The sequence below is a fragment of the Lutra lutra genome, chromosome 15 (genome assembly GCF_902655055.1).
Source record: "Lutra lutra chromosome 15, mLutLut1.2, whole genome shotgun sequence".
In the NCBI taxonomy this organism is placed as follows: domain Eukaryota; kingdom Metazoa; phylum Chordata; class Mammalia; order Carnivora; family Mustelidae; genus Lutra; species Lutra lutra.
In genome coordinates, this window is record NC_062292.1 from 18384750 (window position 1) to 18404280 (window position 19531).

General features: G+C 40.3%; 1 protein-coding gene across 1 annotated transcript; it reads left to right on the forward strand.

Annotated features, from left to right (window-relative positions):
• The first annotated feature begins 6639 nt into the window (after nucleotides 1-6639).
• LOC125085801 (transmembrane epididymal protein 1-like) lies at nucleotides 6640-7413 on the forward strand. The gene has a single exon (XM_047704573.1). The coding sequence runs from the start codon at nucleotides 6640-6642 to the stop codon at nucleotides 7411-7413; it is 774 nt and encodes a 257-aa protein (XP_047560529.1).
• The last annotated feature ends 12118 nt before the right edge of the window (nucleotides 7414-19531 follow it).

Consider the following 19531-nt stretch of genomic DNA (forward strand, 5'->3'; position numbering starts at 1 on the left):
CCTATGAGAAGAATGAATCTTAGAGAAAATGAATACCTTGTCTTAAAGCATCCACCTAGCAAATGGCCAAACTAGGTGTCAAACACCAATCAGACTCCTCATTTTCTTAATCACTACCTGATAAGGTCTCCCGGAGCCAGGACAAGGAGGGTTTTTTACTTCTCTCCCACCCTTGGGAAAGAAAGCACAACCTGCTCCCTTGAGTCCCCTTTTCTTTGTCTCCGTCTTCTCAGGGTCTGGGCTGCTTTCAACCTTTCTTTCCTTTCTGTTGAGTTCCCCATGTTCTCTCTCAGTTTCCTCCATCTCTCTTTCTCTCCTCCACCTTCCCTTCCCTCTACCTGCCTGTCCATCCCTCATTTAACCTCCTCCCACCTCTGCCTCCTCTCCTTCTCCTCCTGCATGCCTGTGTCTCTTGATAAACATTGTGGGTTCTGCTTTTATAAAGATGTCACCCCATACTCCTGGGTGAATCTGTGGGTTAGTTAGGGCAGGAAGATGGTGCCCATGCATGGCCTAATGATGAGGATGGTGTTTTCTAGTCTAGAGCAATGGTTTCCAAGCCTCAGGAAAGATGGTTTCCAAGCCTCAGGAAAGATGGCCTGCATTGGAATCACCAATAGTTGGGGGGTGGGGGGTTGGTTGGGTGTAACTCAAAATTCAGATTCCTAGACCCCTACCCAGAGGGACTTTATTCATTAGGGTCAGGGTGAAAATTTAGTGCTCTGTATTTTTAAAGCCTCTTCGGAGATAATTATTATGAACAGCCAAGTTTCATACTTTACTATTGGCCTGTGCCCACCAGACCCTGTCCCTAGAGGTGAGTCAATGAGTAGCCAAGAATCCACTACAGTACCAGGAGAGCTGCTTCTGGTGGAGGTCTTGTTTGTAGATTACAAAACATCAGTTCGTAAGAGGGCACTTGCTCCTTCCCCACCCCAGGAGTCTGCCCCATCAGTGGTGTATCTGGCTCAATATGGGGAACTCCTTGCTCCTGCCACATTCAGTCAAACAGAAGCTCTCGATTTACATTCCACCTATTTTTAGTCACAAAACCCCAAATCAATAGGATATGCCCATTCCTTTCATCCTTTTAGATGATACTTCTTCTTTCATACAGTAAGGAGTAAGAGGAGAGAAATTTTTGTTTATGTCCCTCTAATGGAACGTGAATTTTCCAATTATTGTATCAGGACTTTCAGCATGAAATCTGTGGGTTCTGAAAGCCACACATGTAGAGCCTGGTTTGAGGCCATCTAGTCTATCCCTCACTAACGAACCTTAATTGCTGAAAGACAAACGTTCTTTGAATATGAGCTCTGTGCGGCATTACCAAGCTCTTTGCTGGGATTACACTCTGCCCTTGGTTTATACTGTGTGCTCTCAGTACAGGGAATATTGCCCCCAAGAGAGAGAGAGTATTTGTGTTACAGTTATGCCAAGTCCTCCACACCCATAGATCCAAGGACAAAGGAGTTCAAGATAAAATTTGAACTCACATATGTTAGCCTCTCCAGCTGTTCACTGGGAATGATCATATTTGCCCTGACTTCTACAGCTGGGGTGAGCTCTTTCCTCTAATTAAATAGGTCTGGTCTTTTGTTTCACTTATTTGTCATTTAGCTCTTAGCATTAGTAGCCTTGCATCATTTGTATGTATCTGTTCTGTCTTTATAATTAGATTATAAAGCATTTTATGGTAGAAATCCTGTGTTCATGTGATACTTCACTCATATATTCATTCATCAAACACTCACTGAGTACCTCCAGGCATGGGGCTAGAGTCTCAAAAGAAAAAGAAGACAGAACATGGTCTCCAACTTCAAATGCTTCCTAGTAAATAAGGAGTGGTAAAACCGTGTGACTGTACAGATGAGTATAAGTGCATGTGTATAAGTGTAACTATAGAGATGTGTATCATTCCTTGTTGAGAGGAGACAATACTCAAGCTGAGCTTTGAAGGAGAAAGGAGGAGTTTCCCAAACAGAGAAAGAATGTGGAATAGGAAGTCCATTGCAGGCTGAATTTGAAGCTTCTGATATGCCTAAAGACAATGATACATGTAGGAAGGGACCAGAAATGAGACCAGGCCAAAGCGAGAGACACCTTCCAGGATTAATCTAAGGTCATGGATTTTATCCACAAAGCCATGGATGCTACTAGAGAATTTAAATTAGCCAATGGTATCATTAGTTCTCTATTCCCAAAGCTCACTCTGGCTGCAGTGTGGATAGGAATAGATGAGGATTGGAACCCAGTTAAGGGATGTGGCAACAAAACAAAGTTGGTCATGCTTGGACAAGGGCAGTATAGGTGGGGATACAATGTCCAAAGAACTTGTTGATTAATACATTGAGTGGAGAAGGGAGTTGAGGGAAATTGGAAAGGGAGGTGAACCATGAGAGACTATGGACTCTGAAAAACAATCTGAGGGTTTTGAAGGGGCGGGGGGTGGGAGGTTGGGGGAACCAGGTGGTGGGTATTGGAGAGGGCACGGATTGCATGGAGCACTGGGTGTGGTGCAAAAACAATGAATACTGTTACGTTGAAAAGAAATAAAAAATTAAAAAAATATTGTAGGGGTGAGTGAAAATTTGTACTATCACTTTGAAGGGAGATACATCACTAGTTATTAAATTTTGAGAAGGTAATGGTTCTGTGACTCAGAAATGCTAGTTATGGTTATCTCCTCTAAAGAAAAATATTAATTCAGCATTGTTTGTTAAAAAGGAAATCAGCTAAACCAACACGTCCATCACTAGGGGACTAGATAAAGAAAATAATATTAAATGTATCAGTACTATCGATATAACAAAATACTTCTATATATATAACAAAATAGTTCTATCTCAAGCATCATTATGACTGAGTGAAAAACAGCCAGTAGTAGAATGATACATGTAAGTGTTGATGTCCTAGAGAAAATCTTATTTTGGAATTTGGAGAGGCCCATCACAAACAGCTGTCTTCCTACCTTCTCCCCATAAAGCAGACTGAATAGACATCCAGTCACACTTATCTGCGCAGTGCTGCTACCTAAAATTCTTATTTTTCTTAAAAAAAAATTAACACTAAGTAGATACAAAATAACATTATTAGAATACATATAAACTCTACAGAGTAGATGTAAGCAACACTCCTGTGGTCCCCACCAACTATAAGAACAGAAAAACATTGTTATTTTCCATGCCTGTGTCCCTCTCAAATCTATCCTATTCATTCCCTTCTGGGAGGTAACCACTTTCCTGAATTTTGTTTATGGTTCTATGTATGTGTTTACATTGTTTAATTTTGTGTGGTTTTGACCTTTTTATATATGTGGAATCTCACAGTATATGTTATTTTGTGACATTCTTTTTTCATTTAAATATATTTTTGAGGTTCCATGTTGGTATCAGTCAGAATTCCCCAGAGAAGCAGAACCCACAGAAGATATATATAAAGGAGATTGATCACGAGGAAATGGTTCACATGATTACAAAGGCACAGAAATTCACCATCTGCTGTCTCCAAGCTGGAGACACTGTAGTATAATTCCAGTCAGAGTCTACAGACCTGAGACCAAGGAAGCTGATGATATAAACCCAGTGTAAGGCCAGAAGAAGATCTATGCCCCAGATCAGCAGATAGGCTGGAAGAAAAAGGGATGAATTCCATCTTTCACTGCCTTTTGTTCTGTTCAGTCCCCAAAGGATTAGATGAGGCCCACCCACATTGGGATGGACAATCCACTTTACAATATCCACTGATTCAAATGTTAATCTCACAGATATACCGGAAATAATATTTAATCTGGGCATCCTGGGGTTCAGTCAACACATAAAATTATCATGATGTTGTTGAATGTAGCTGTATTTTTCATTCTTACTTCTCTACCATATTTTATTTTATGACTATCATACAAGTTCATCTATATATTTTAAAGTTGAGGGACATTTTTATTATTCTTCCTTCTCTCTGCCAGCTATAGACAGGGCTGCTGTGGACCATTCCTGCATATGATCCTTGTGTGGATGCGTTACCGTATACCATATACAAGTAAGGATGTAGATCTTCAACTTTCTATATTATGCCATATAATATCAAATTCTTTTCCAAAGTGATTGTATCAATTTATATTCTTATTAGCAATATGTTCATTATTCTATTTGCTTCACATTGTCAGACAGTTAGTTGTCAAGCTAATTTTTGTCAGTCTAGTGGATGAGAAATGATAGTTAGCAAGCAAAGGGGGACTGCATCCTACTGCTACAAAGAACTGAATTCTGCTACAACCCTGTGAGCTTGGAAGAGGACTCAGATTCAGCATGAAATGCAGCCTGGTCAACATCATGACTGTACCTCTTGAGACTGGGAGCAGAGGACTGACAAAGCTCTGTCTGCATCCTGACCCACAGGAAGTGAGATAAATGCAGGTTGTTGTGGTTTTTTTAAGATTTTATTTATTTATTTGAGAGAGAGACACACAGAGATAGCTACAGAGATAGGGAGAAAGCACAAGCAGGGAGGAAAGGGAGAAGCAGGCTCCCCGCTGAGCAGGGAGCCCTATGCAGGGGTGGGTGCCAGCACTCTGGGATCATGACCTGAGCCAAAGGTGGACGCTTAACCAACTGAGCCACCCAGTCCCCCAAATGCCTGTTGTTTTAAGCCACAGAATTAAATTGTGTTAAACTGTTACACAACAACAGATAATGAATACATTAATGGACCCACAGAGAAGGAAATATAACCCCAATATGCTAATTAGTTCTGCTGTAAACAGAACTGATATAATCTATGAAAGGGCTGAGAGCTGTTTTCTTTAGTTAAATTGTTGGCGAAAGGCTTAGATCAGCCTCACTGGTTTAGCAGCTCAATCCCTTGACTGATGTGTGAGGAGGAAAGCAGGATTTGTCAGCAAGTGACAGCTCCCATTTAACCCACATGGCTAAAGGAGATACTTCCCAGGAGAGGGGAGCTTTCACAGTTAAAACAAAAACAGAATTCTGTCATGCTAATGCAATTGGGAGAGACAATTAGAAAAGACAGGTGTATCTAAAAGGAGATCATTTTTTCATTATTGAAGTTCATATGATTATTAAAAATCATTTGAAAATTAGCAAGAGCATAGGTAGCATAGGTAGCAAGAGCAACAAGATGGTTAATATGAAGATCAATCTAAAATTTTTTATATCAGCAAAAATTATAGGGGCACCTGGGTGGTTTAAAGCCTCTGCCTTCGGCTCGTGTCATGATCCCAGGGTCCTGGGATTGAGCTCAGCAGGGAGCCTGCTTCCCCCTCTCTCTCTACCTGTCTCTCTGCCTATTTGTGATCCCTGTCTGTCAAATAAATAAATAAAATCTTTTTTAAAAATTATAAAATAAAATGGAAGATCCGTTGATAGACCAAAAGAGAATTTAGTAACAAATGAACCAAAATGGAAATCTGTAGGATCAGTATGAGAAAAATTTAACCTGAGACATTCCTGTACTTGAATGACGGTCATGAAGTATTATATGACCATCACATTCTAAAAAATGCTTATTCCATGAGAGAAAATATTTGATGGCTACTTCACACTAAGCTTAGTTTAATAGGATCTTCTTTCTAACCAGTACATACATATTACTAAGTGATTCAAATTTTAGTCCACCTAAGAGCTACCTGGGAACGTGTCTTGGAATGCTTATGTCAAGACACCACCCTCAAGAAATTCCGAATTAGGGGCGCCTGGGTGGCTCAGTGGGTTAAAGCCTCTGCCTTCAGCTCAGGTCGTGATCCCAGGGTCCTGGGATCGAGCCCCGTATCGGGCTCTCTGCTCAGTGGGGAGCCTGCTTCCTCCTCTCTCTCTCTCTCTCTGCCTGCCTCTCCACCTACTTGTGATCTCTCTCTCTCTCTGTCAAATAAATAAAATCTTTAAAAAAAAAAAAAAAAAAAAAAAAAAAAAAAAAAAAAAGAAATTCCGAATTAGCACCTCTGAGTAGAACCTGTTCACCTACATTTTAACTTGGAAAAACATTGCTTCAGCTCAGAGGAGAGACTCTCAGGAGGAAAGATCTCTCTGGAGATCAGCAGAAGACAGATCCTCAGGAGGGAATATTTTTCTGGCAAGCCTCAAACAACATCAGAGAAATTGAATGTTGTACGTATATGTTTACCTAAGACTGTTTATACCCAGGAGAATACATTTGTACCTAGCACTTGTATGAGATTATATGTGAGGAATCTTAAGGGATATGCCCCACACTGTATCCTCTCCATGCTTTCTCTCGGTTCTTCCTTACGTTCTATGAATTTGGGAAGTAAGGAAGATAGCGATGGCATGAAAAGCATGTAGGAGGAGAGGCAAGGGGAGTCTATAGCATAATCTCTGAGAACTGTATGTGTCCAGGCACTGTGAGGGAGAATATGCTTATTTTACTGTTTGGCAATGCTTGGTTAGCTATCAATGAACCAGAGCAGAAGACCAGAACGGAAACCATGACACCCACCCCAGCATAAGTTTGGGTTTCCTCCAAAGCCATTTCCCCGTGTATGTGGATGCAGCGAGCTGAAGAGAAGATATAAGTAGGCTTCAGGAAGCTACCTCCATGCTCTAGAACCCAAGGCGACCATTTCTGAGCTGCTTCTCTCTCCCTTTGGTCAGATCTACCTTCAGTTCCATGGGAGGCTTTGAGGGCCATCTATACCCAGGACTGTCTCTCTTCTTCTATGGACTTTATCATGCACGACTAGTCTCCAGGGCCTTCATATGCAACTACCCTGTCCAGTATCTGCCACGCTATCCCTGGAGCAAAGGACAATGGGCAAGACTGCAGCAAGTATGCTATGTTGGGCTGGTGAAGATATTAAGTGCCTTCATTTTAGCAGCCCAAGAGCTGCATAACATACAGGGACAGTTTGTACTTATCAGCAACATATATCATCAGAGAAACTTTTTGTACCGCAAACAGTGGCAACATTTCACTCTCTATATGGCCTTCTTTCTGAGCGGGTGTGTGGATGTGGTGAGCCAGAACTTGCTGCCCCAGCGGTGTGCTGCTCTGGAGCAGGGCGCCCAAGCCCTGGGCATGTTTCTCTTTCTGCCTCTGATGGTGTCTCACATGCAGGACTCCGAAGGTGTGGAGCTGCAGTCCCACGTCCTGCTCACCCAGGCCATATTCCTGCTGGCACTGGTGGTGGTCGCAGAGCTATGGGCTCCTGATATGCTGCAGCTTTGGGTGATGAAGGCCTTTTTTTATATGTTGACAGGCTCTTGGCTGATTCAGATAGGTTTTATGCTGTACAAACCAATTTCTGGCTATAAATGGATGGACGATGATGAAAACGACATTATATTTGTCACCACCTTCTTCTGCTGGCATGTGGCTTTCATTGCCATTTTGATGATCTGGGTCTACGGCTTCTCCGTTGTGTGGTATTTTTACATTTGTTGATGTCCGAACCTGGGGAAGCCCAGAATGGTTCCTATCACCTGCACATTCTGAAACACCTGGATGAGAAGTTGTGGGAAGTGGTGGTGTTAGAGAGGAAGATGACCGAGGCAGCAGACTCTCCTGGGATGGACCTACCCCGTCTCCCCTCTGGCTTCTCTCAGTCTCATTTGCTGAGCAGTGTGCTGAGACAGGCAACTGAAACACAAGAGGCATGTCACAATGACCTTCATTCTCGGCTCCCCAAGTATTTCCCCCACCTCCTCTTCCTCTCCTCAACTCCAGCCAAGGCATTCTCTTTGCGTTTCTCCTCTCTGTAATCTTCACATCCCCCCCAGGAGAACATGAAAATAAATGTACTATATCTTCCTTTTGGGTCTTTATATATATCCTCACTCACCCAAGAGAATACTGACCACAAGTTACATTTAGTACATCATAATTTACCCATCATAGTAAGCCCCTCCTTACCCTTTCTCTTTCTGGATCTCTTCAATACCTACACGAAATCTAAACTGTTATTTTAACTAGAAAGGGCTCAGAGAACAATTGCTGAATTATTTTCTTATGGTTTGTCAAAGAGATCTTTTGTTTTCAGCTTTATTAAGATATACTTAATTTACAAGCAATCACACATATTTAATGTATATGTTTTGGTGAGTTCGAGCATATGTGATACCATGATAACATCACCACACTCCTGGAAGGCATTTTCCTCTGCAGGGTCTAGCACAACAGAGCAGCACCTTGTATACAGCGAGGGCGCAAAAGGACCCGTGTGCTTTCAGGAGTGAGTCTCACTGAGTGTAGAGTCTGTCAGATTCTTCTGCCTGGATAGATCAGCCCATTATTCTGTACATACCTCAATCCATTTCTAAGTAGTACTCACCTGGAACAACTCCTTTCTGGTTCTCATGTGTCGTGAAATTCAGTGGCTTATTTATCCCACAAAAAAATTTTTTTCAATCCTCACAATTATCTTATCATGTAGGTTTATAGATGATAATCTAAGACTCAAAAGGTTTTAAAAAAACACTAGCTTAAGGCAGTCAGATATCTAGTTATATTGCATAATGCTATGCCTGGGTGTCCACAGAGGTGGAATTCTAAGTAGTAGAGTTAAATTGCTGGCAACTTGCAAAACAATGTCTTTATGACCCCTGCTATGCTTCTTTCCCTGCTGTGCCCAGGATACAGACAATCTGTTAGGCTTCTCTTACTCTTGGTCATGATTATAATATCCAGGCTTAGGACAGAGTGAGGCTGGGGCAGTGATTCTAGGGGGTCATCATCCTTCTGGTTTCCCTTTTGCTTCTAGTTCTTAGGAGAACTAGACATACCAGTCTTCCTTTGGTTCTGGACTTACTCTTCCCGGTTAATTTTCTAGTTCAACAGTTATTGTGTAGCAGGCGTGAATTATTGTCTTCTTTTTTTTTTTTAAGATTTTATTTGTTTATTTGACAGAGAGAGATCACAAGTAGGCAGAGAGGCAGGCAGAGAGAGAGGAGGAAGCAGGCTTCCTGCCAAGCAGAGAGCCCGATGCGGGGCTCGATCCCAGGATCCCAGGATCATGACCTGAGCCGAAGGCAGAGGCTTCAACCCACTGAGCCACCCAGGTGCCCCAAATTATTGTCTTCTTGTTAAGGTTTTCTACTCTGTGGTTTGAGGAGCTGTGAGCATTCAGAGTTACTGCAAAGGGGGTGGTGCTTCCCAGTGTCATTTCAGGGGTGGTCAGCAATGTCTCTGAATGCGGGATGGCATGCATGTGACCGGCAGGCACCAACTCTCCAGGGAGGGCTTTCACCTTGCACCAGTAGGGTATCCAATCAGGTAACAATGCTGCTCTCCACCGGGGATAACAGTGGTCTGTGGGGTGGAAATAAAATATTTCTTAGGCATTAGTTCAGCTTCTTTGCCTCTCCTTGGTCCTGGTGACCGGTGGAGCTTTGCAGTCCTCTCTGTAGGTCCTGCCCTGTTCCTGGTTGTCACCTCTGGGTCCCTTCCCCTTGTTTCTCCCTCACAATCTTGGGTATTTTTCAGGACTTGCCTAACCTTGCAACTCATCCTTCCTGAACCCTAGCTGAACCTCTTCGAGTGTCCTGAAATTGGGAAAGTAGGGAATCTGTTTTTCCTCTGCATTCTTTCCTACTGATATGGCAAACCCCTGTTTTCTACTTCACTCAGCCCTCCTATTTTTGAATTAAGAGCATGGTTTGGATTTTTTTAATCTAAAAATTGACTCTTCTTTTCTTACAATTACAATCAAACCTCATCTTGTGGCAGTGTCTGCCACTAACTGGGGAAGAAGTTATTTACAAGGGTGGAAAAGCAAAGCCTAATATTAATATATTAATATTTCAAGATATTATCTCTCTACAAAGATGAAGTTGAAGAGATACCAAAGCCATCTACTGACAGATCTGTCCCTTTCTGAGTACTTTTGAGCTCCTGGTAGATGCTGATGAACTCATCTCCTGTAGTAAATTAATGCCTCCCAATATTATTATGTCTCACAATATGTACCTTTGAGGTAAAATAATAAATATTAGCATGGTCACAACGCCACAAAGAATTATTACTAAGGGCTGATATAATGGTGGAATGGACAGACCTGATGTTTGGATGAAAGGGTCTTTCTGTTCTCTTCACATCACAGTAGGTATGAGCACTCTGAAAGTAATCCTTTGGATTTGTATCTTGGGATGTAAAACCTTTGGAATGTAAAACCAACTGAAGATAAATTTAGAAACAATAGCAACAGCAAAAAACCCCAGAGTTGTAGAGAGAAAGGTGTAATCTTCACCACCGCCCACCAGAGGGCACATTTTTACACAAGCCTGGAAAAGGTAATTGCTCTCAGTTTGGTGTTGAAGTTTCAATTTAGAAAAAAATGAAGGGATGAAGAGAAGGGCAAAAAAATCCATAAGCAGGTGTTATCCAGGCATCTGGTAAACATAATGAAGGTCTGTTTGTTTCTTGTTAAACTTAGGTGTGTGGACTTGAGTAAACACAGAATTCAAACACTAGGTATAGATTATAGATAAATAGATATGTGTGTATCTCAAAAACAAAACCGTGTACAATGCCCTTTGAGCTGAAATGGCTGCTGTCTTTTTAGCAACTTTATAAAATAATCAAAATGCTTTTGTTTAGCTCATCACATAATAGATATGCATCAAATAGTTGGTGAAGGAGTAAATAAAGTATCTAGGACAGGTGTAGCACAGATGAAATGTTGGTTTAATTCTGATCTGCGTTTTGATGGATAAGTAGGAGTTTGTTAGAGGAGTTCAGGATAGGAATTCTGAGGTCTTTTATGTTTCCTCTGCTCAGACACCAAAGCCAAGCAAACATAACCTTACCAGAGCAGTTCCAGGGATGGAATTTCATGGCCCAGTGACACAGAGAACACTACCAAGTTCCTGTCCCTTAGGATGGGTGCCTAAGGAAGAGCCACACAAAATTGTTTAATGAGACGTTTAATAATTTACTTTTCAGTTTGAAGGCAGAATATTATTAATGGGCTCTTACTAATTGAAGGGGAATATTGTTCCAAAATAACAAAAACATTTGCAATTACTTGTATTGTAGTTAACATCCAATAGATTAGGCATACATTGATATACTAATTATTAAATTTTTTAACTTGACATAAAAAATTATTTATAAATGTAATATTATTTAAAATTGCTATCATTTGTTCACCATCTTTCAATAAAATCATGCATTTGATAAATAATGCATATCACAAATCATAGGAAAAAAATTTTCCTAAACAGATGCCATTTCCATATTTTGTTAGTTGAAATTCCTTAGTTGTTTCATATTTTAAAATTTAAATTTAAATTTACCCACTCAACCAAAAGAAATAAAATTATTGTTGCCAACTTCTTGAGGCTTCTCTGTCCAAAACTCAGAATTTGTATACATATTTTAGGTCAAAGAATATAAGATCAAGACTAATCCTTTCTTTGTAGGATTATATATGTTTTTGTTGTTGTTTGTTTTCTGTTTTACTTTGGTTTTTGTTTTTATATATTTTTTAATCATTTTTTATTTATTTTCAGCATAACAGTATTCATTGTTTTTGTACCACACCCAGTGCTCCATGCAATCCGTGCCCTCTCTAATACCCACCACCTGGTTCCCCCAATCTCCTACCCGCCCCCACCTCTTCAAACCCTTCAGATTGTTTTTCAGAGTCCATAGTCTCTCATGGTTCACCTCCCCTTCCAATTTCCCCCAAATGCCTTCTCCTAACTCCCCTTGTCCTCCATGCTATTTGTTATGCTCCACAAATAAGTGAAACCATATGATAATTGACTCTCCCTGCTTGACTTATTTCACTCAGCATAATCTCTTCCAGTCCCGTCCATGTTGCTACAAAAGTTGGGTATTCATCCTTTCTGATGGAGGCATAATACTCCGTAGTGTATATGGACCACATCTTCCTTATTTCTGTTTTGTTTTGTTTTGGTTTTGCCTTTGGCCAAGACTTCACTAATCACCAGTCACAAAAAATTGTACTTCTTAGGGCGCCTGGGTGGTTCAGTTGTTAAGCATCTGCCTTCAGCTCAGGTCATGATCCCAGGGTCCTGGGATGGAGCCCCTCATTGGGCTCCCTGTTCAGTGGGAAGCCTGCTTCTCCCTCTCCCACTCCCCCTGCTTGTGTTTCCTCTCTTGCTGTCTCTGTCTGTCAAATAAATAAATCTTAAAAAAAAAAAAAAGAAAAAGAAAGGTTATACTTCTTATAACTTCAGTATCTTTCCTTAAAATGAATTGTTAGCTAAATAGCCCTATTTTAGTGAAAGTCTTTTCCAGTTTTTATTCTCTTTCTGTATTACTGTAGCTAAATGCACCAAGTCCTATTATGTACCATTATGTAGCATTTTAACTCCTTTATGTAGGACGAAATTGCACTTCCTTTTACTTTAAGATTACATGTATTACATTGACCACCATTCTGAAGTCTTTGATTGAAATCTATTATATCAGCAAAGATGACAAAAATTAGGAGTAAGGTCTAAATTCTGCATGCTGCATCTTTTCCTTAGATAGCTAACAATGAACAGTAATGCACACAAAGTTCTAAATCAGAAGGCACAGGTTTGCTTAGGAGAATTCTATTGTCTGTCGATATTATATCTCAAGCTTTCGTGAGTTAACACTGGGACAATGACTCTGTGTTACTTGCTTTATCTCTCCCGGACCCTCTTTCAGTGTCCCCTTTCCTCAATCATAATTTTTAGGTCTTTATATTTGGGCGGGACTTCAAGCTTTCCATATGGCCTTCACATCCATTTCTCAGCTGAACTGAATGTACATTAGCTGGTACCTACTACTGCCGGGCACTACGGGACATGGAGTGCCACTTCGTCTATGCCATTTCCTTTCAGCTCATTTCACCCAATTCCTAAGTAGTGTGATTTATTGTCCTACTGTTAAAAGAGGATGCCAGTTGGAGAGAACAGATTGCAAGGGAGCAACTATTACAATTTACTGTCATCCAACTTTCTATGTGTTTAACAACCTTTCTTCAGTCCCTTTCCAGATGGCTCATCCTCTCCCACCTTGTGACTTTCGAATCACTAAACTCAGCTTCCAAGGGTTTTGTAAACTGGTGGGTATTATTTCGGCAGGCAGTATCTCCTGGCTATTCTGTTCACTGACAACATCAGCCTACCAGAGTCTTGAATTCCCTTTCTCTGGAGGGCTGTCGGGCACTTGGTTATCTTATCAAACAATTCTTCCATTTTTCTGGCTCTCTTCCCATAGGAAGTGAATATTCAAATAAAAGACCATCACCTCTGTAAACCTTAATAATTTAGCCAAAAGTTACTGAGAAGAGAGTCAATCAGTGTCATAACTAAGAAAGGGTTAAAAGACTTGAAAAGTTCTGGAATTGTTGGGAAGCCTGTCATGTCTAAAAAATCTTCTTGTCCCAAAGAGAAGAAATTCGGAAGGTGCCAGGCATGTTAATAATGAAACACCAATAATCATTTACATTTGAAAAAGTGTTATGCTTCCTTTGGTTTATGTAAAGACCAAACACTCTTTTTTAAAGTGACTTGGATTTTTAAAGTGAAGAGATTTGTGTTCCAAGATGAGTTGGTAGCCTACCATATTTCTTCAATTAATTATCAGTTACCTCCTTTGTTAGTCAGTGTAATACACACACACACACACACACACACACACACACACACGAGAGAAAGAGAGAGAGAGAATCACGGCAAAGCTCTGGATGGTTTACTAATCTCTAATCTCATCTATTCCTTAGCTTATCCTGTCCTTTGGAAAAGAGCTATCACACCTGGGCAAAGAAGAAAACAAACAAACAAACAAAAAACCTTTCCAGTCTCTTCCTAAAAGAATGGCATATGTAACACTGATATATACACCCACATTCCTTAAGGGAATGTGCTTTCAGACTTGTCCTCAATGAGGCTGCAAGCAGCATTCTCTCCTCTCGATCACTCACCCACCCTTCCCCAAAGCTCAGAGAGGCTACTGGAGCTATTAACAACTTAATGGAGCATTGTCACTCAACAGTGGCAAGGACTAAAAGCCAACATCACTGGCTACAGGCATTTCCCTGTATGATCTTTACCTGTATGATATTTACAGGCATGATCCCTGACCTTTCAAGACCTTTTAGTTCCCAAAAGGAAAGGGAATCAGATGTTTCCCAAACTTGTGTGATAAGAATCACGTGGGGTACTTGTACATTACCATGTCCTTCCTCTGAAAGCTCTGACGTAGAAGGGCAGGGGTGGGGCTCGGGGATCCATATATTTTACAGGTGCCCCAAGATGATGATTATTCACAGGCAACTACAGGAAATTTTTGAATTAGATAAATTTGAGTTCACATCTCAGCTCTGGTACTTAGTGGCTGTGTGTTGGGTCAGATCTATAATGCAATGATTTCCCAGATCTCTGGTTGTCTCCTTTACCCCAGTGTATGTTTACCCTGGAAATGGCAGCAGATCTCTTCAGCAAAGATTAGGAAAGAGATTCATAGTAATTTCTGAAAGAAGTCCAGGGACTGAAAAAAAGTCCAAGGGGCTTATTTTTTTTTAATTTTATTTTTTATAAACATATATTTTTATCCCCAAGGGTACAGGTCTGTGAATCGCCAGGTTTACACACTTCACAGCACTCACCATAGCACATACCCTCCCCAATGTCCATAACCCCATCCCCCCAACTCACCTCCCCCCATCAACCCTCAGTTTGTTTTGTGAGATTAAGAGTCACTTACGGTTTGTCTCTCTCCCAATCCCATCTTGTTTCATTTACTCTTCTCCTACCCCCTTAACCCCCCATGTTGCATCTCCTCTCCCTCATATCAGGGAGATCATATGATAGTTGTCTTTCTCCGATTGACTTATTTCACTACGCATGATACCCTCTAGTTCCATCCACGTCGTCGCAAATGGCATGATTTCATTTCTTTTGATGGCTTCGTAGTATTCCATTGTGTATATATACCACATCTTCTTTATCCATTCGTCTGTTGATGGACATCTAGGTTCTTTCCATAGTTTGGCTATTGTAGACATTGCTACTGTAAACATTCGGGTGCACGTGCCCCTTCGGATCACTATGTTTGTATCTTTAGGGTAAATACCCAGCAGTGCAATTGCTGGGTCATAGGGTAGTTCTATTTTCAACATTTTGAGGAACCTCCATGCTGTTTTCCAGAGTGGTTGCACCAGCTTGCATTCCCACCAACAGTGTAGGAGGGTTCCCCTTTCTCCGCATCCTCGCCAGCATCTGTCATTTCCTGACTTGTTAATTTTAGCCATTCTGATTGGTGTGAGGTGATATCTCATTGTGGTTTTGATTTGTATTTCTCTGATGCCGAGTGATGTGGAGCACTTTTTCATGTGTCTGTTGGCCATCTGGATGTCTTCTTTGCAGAAATGTCTGTTCATGTCCTCTGCCCATTTCTTGATTGGATTATTTGTTCTTTGGGTGTTGAGTTTGCTAAGTTCTTTATAGATTTTGGACACTAGCCCTTTATCTGATATGTCATTTGCAAATATCTTCTCCCATTCTGTCAGTTGTCTTTTGGTTTTGTTAACTGTTTCCTTTGCTGTGCAAAAGCTTTTGATCTTGATAAAATCCCAACAGTTCATTTTTGCCCTTGTTTCCCTTGCCTTTGGCGATGTTCCTAGGAAGATGTTGCTGTGGCTGAGGTCAAAGAGGTTGCTGCCTGTGTTCTCCTCGAGGATTTTGATGGATTCCTTTCTCACATTGAGATCCTTCATCCATTTTGAGTCTATTTTCGTGTGTGGTGTAAGGAAATGATCCAATTTCATTTTTCTGCATGTGGCTGTCCAATTTTCCCAACACCATTTGTTGAAGAGGCTTTTTTCCATTGGACATTCTTTCCTGCTTTGTCAAAGATTAGTTGACCATAGAGTTAAGGGTCTATTTCTGGGCTCTCTATTCTGTTCCATTGATCTATGTGTCTGTTTTTGTGCCAGTACCATGCTGTCTTGATGATGACAGCTTTGTAATAGAGCTTGAAGTCCGGAATTGTGTTGCCACCAACTTTGGCTTTCTTTTTCAATATTGCTTTGGCTATTCGAGGTCTTTTCTGGTTCCATATAAATTTTAGGATTATTTGTTCCATTTCTTTGAAAAAAAATGGATGGTACTTTGATAGGAATTGCATTAAAAGTGTAGATTGCTTTAGGTAGCATAGACATTTTCACAATATGTATTCTTCTAATCCAGGAGCATGGAACATTTTTCCATTTCTTTGTGTCTTCCTCAATTTCTTTCATGAGTACTTTATAGTTTTCTGTGTATAGATTCTTAGTCTCTTTGGTTAGGTTTATTCCTAGGTATCTTATAGTTTTGGGTGCAATTGTAAATGGGATTGACTCCTTAATTTCTCTTTCTTCTGTCTTGTTGTTGAAGAGAAATGCAACTGATTTCTGTGCATTGATTTTATATCCTGACACTTTACTGAATTCCTGTACAAGTTCTAGCAGTTTTGGAGTGGAGTCTTTTGGGTTTTCCACATAGAGTATCATATCATCTGCGAAGAGTGATAGTTTGACTTCTTCTTTGCCGATTTGGATGCCTTTAATTTCCTTTTGTTGTCTGATTGCTGAGGCTAGGACTTCTAGTACTATGTTGAATAGCAGTGGTGATAACGGACATCCCTGCCGTGTTCCTGACCTTAGCGGAAAAGTTTTCAGTTTTTCTCCATTGAGAATGATATTTGCGGTGGGTTTTTCATAGATAGCTTTGATAATATTGAGGTATGTGCCCTCTATCCCTACACTTTGAAGAGTTTTGTTCAGGAAGGGATGCTGTACTTTGTCAAATGCTTTTTCAGCATCTATGGAGAGTATCATATGGTTCTTGTTCTTTCTTTTATTAATGTGTTGTATCACATTGATTGATTTGCGGATGTTGAACCAGCCTTGCAGCCCTGGAATAAATCCCACTTGGTCGTGGTGAATAATCCTTTTAATGTACTGCTGAATCCTATTGGCTAGTATTTTGGTGAGAATTTTTGCATCTGTGTTCATCAAGGATATTGGTCTGTAGTTCTCTTTTTTGATGGGATCCTTGTCTGGTTTTGGGATCAAGGTGATGCTGGTCTCATAAAATGAGTTTGGAAGTTTTCCTTCCATTTCTATTTTTTGGAACAGTTTCAGGAGAATAGGAATTAGTTCTTCTTTAAATGTTTGGTAGAATTCCCCCAGGAAGCCGTCTGGCCCTGGGCTTTTGTTTGTTTGGAGATTTTTGATGACTGTTTCAATCTCCTTACTGGTTATGGGTCTGTTCAGGCTTTCTATTTCTTCCTGGTTCAGTTGTGGTAGTTTATATGTCCCTAGGAATGCATCCATTTCTTCCAGATTGTCAAATTTGTTGGCGTAGAGTTGCTCATAGTATGTTCTTTTAATTGTCTGTATTTCTTTGGTGTTCGTTGTGATCTCTCCTCTTTCATTCATGATTTTATTTATTTGGGTCCTTTCTCTTTTCTTTTTGATAAGTCTGGCCAGGGGTTTATCAATCTTATTAATTCTTTCAAAGAACCAGCTCCTAGTTTCGTTGATTTGTTCTATTGTTTTTTTGGTTTCTATTTCATTGATTTCTGCTCTGATCTTTATGATTTCTCTTCTCCTGCTGGGTTTAGGGTTTATTTCTTGTTCTTTCTCCAGCTCCTTTAGGTGTAGGGTTAGGTTGTGTACCTGAGACCTTTCTTGTTTCTTGAGAAAGGCTTGTACCGCTACATATTTTCCTCTCAGGACTGCCTTTGTTGTGTCCCACAGATTCTGAACCGTTGTGTTTTCATTCTCATTTGTTTCCATGAATTTTTTCAATTCTTCTTTAATTTCCTGGTTGACCCATTCATTCTTTAGAAGGATGCTGCTTAGTCTCCATGTATTTGGGTTCTTTCCAAATTTCCTCTTGTTATTGAGTTCTAGCTTCAGAGCATTGTGGTCTGAAAATATGCAGGGAATGATCCCAATCTTTTGATACCGGTTGAGACTTGATTTAGGACCGAGAATGTGATCTATTCTGGAGAATGTTCCATGTGCACTAAAGAAGAATGTGTATTCTGTTGCTTTGGGATGAAATGTTCTGAATATATCTGTGATGTCCATCTGGTCCAGTGTGTCATTTAAGGCCTTGATTTCCTTGTTGATCTTTTGCTTGGATGATCTGTCCATTTCAGTGAGGGGAGTGTTAAAGTCCCCTACTATTATTGTATGATTGTTGATGTGTTTCTTTGATTTTGTTATTAATTGGTTTATATAGTTGGCTGCTCCCACCTTAGGGGCATAGATATTTAAAATTGTTAGATCTTCTTGTTGGACAGATCCTTTGAGTATGATATAGTGTCCTTCCTCATCTCTTATTATAGTCTTTGGCTTAAAATCTAATTGATCTGATATAAGGATTGCCACTCCTGCTTTCTTCTGATGTCCATTAGCATGGTAAATTCTTTTCCACCCCCTCACTTTAAATCTGGAGGTGTCTTTGGGTTTAAAATGAGTTTCTTGTAGGCAACATATAGATGGGTTTTGTTTTTTTATCCATTCTGATACCCTGTGTCTTTTGATTGGGGCATTTAGCCCATTAACATTCAGGGTAACTATTGAGAGATATGAGTTTAGTGCCATTGTATTGCCTGTAAGGTGACTGTTATTGTATATTGTTTCTGTTCCTTTCTGATCTACTACTTTTAGGGTCTCTCTTTGCTTAGAGGACCCCTTTCAATATTTCCTGTAGAGCTGCTTTGGTATTTGCAAATTCTTTCAGTTTTTGTTTGTCCTGGAAGCTTTTAATCTCTCCTTCTATTTTCAATGATAGCCTAGCTGGATATAGTATTCTTGGCTGCATGTTTTTCTCGTTTAGTGCTCTGAATATATCATGCCAGCTCTTTCTGGCCTGCCAGGTCTCTGTGGATAAGTCTGCTGCCAATCTAATATTTTTACCATTGTATGTTACAGACTTCTTTTCCCGGGCTGCTTTCAGGATCTTCTCTTTGTCACTAAGACTTGTAAATTTTACTATTAGGTGACGGGGTGTGGACCTATTCTTATTGATTTTGAGGGGGGTTCTCTGAACCTCCTGGATTTTGATGCTTGTTCCCTTTGCCATATTGGGGAAATTCTCTCCAATAATTCTCTCCAATATACCTTCTGCTCCCCTCTCTCTTTCTTCTTCTTCTGGAATCCCAATTATTCTAATGTTGTTTCGTCTTATGGTGTCACTTATCTCTCGAATTCTCCCCTCGTGGTCCAGTAGCTGTTTGTCCCTCTTTTGCTCAGCTTCTTTATTCTCTGTCATTTGGTCTTCTATATCACTAATTCTTTTTTCTGCCTCATTTATCCTAGCAGTGAGAGCCTCCATTTTTTATTGCACCTCATTAATAGCTTTTTTTATTTCAACTTAGTTCAATTTTAGTTTATTTCTCCAGAAAGGGCTTTTATATCTCCCGAAAGGGTTTCTCTAATCTCTTCCATGCCTTTTTTGAGCTTGGCTAGAACCTTGTGAATTGTCATTCTGAACTCTAGATCTGACATATTACCTATGTCTGTATTGATTAGGTCTCTAGCCTTTGGTACTGCCTCTTGTTCTTTTTT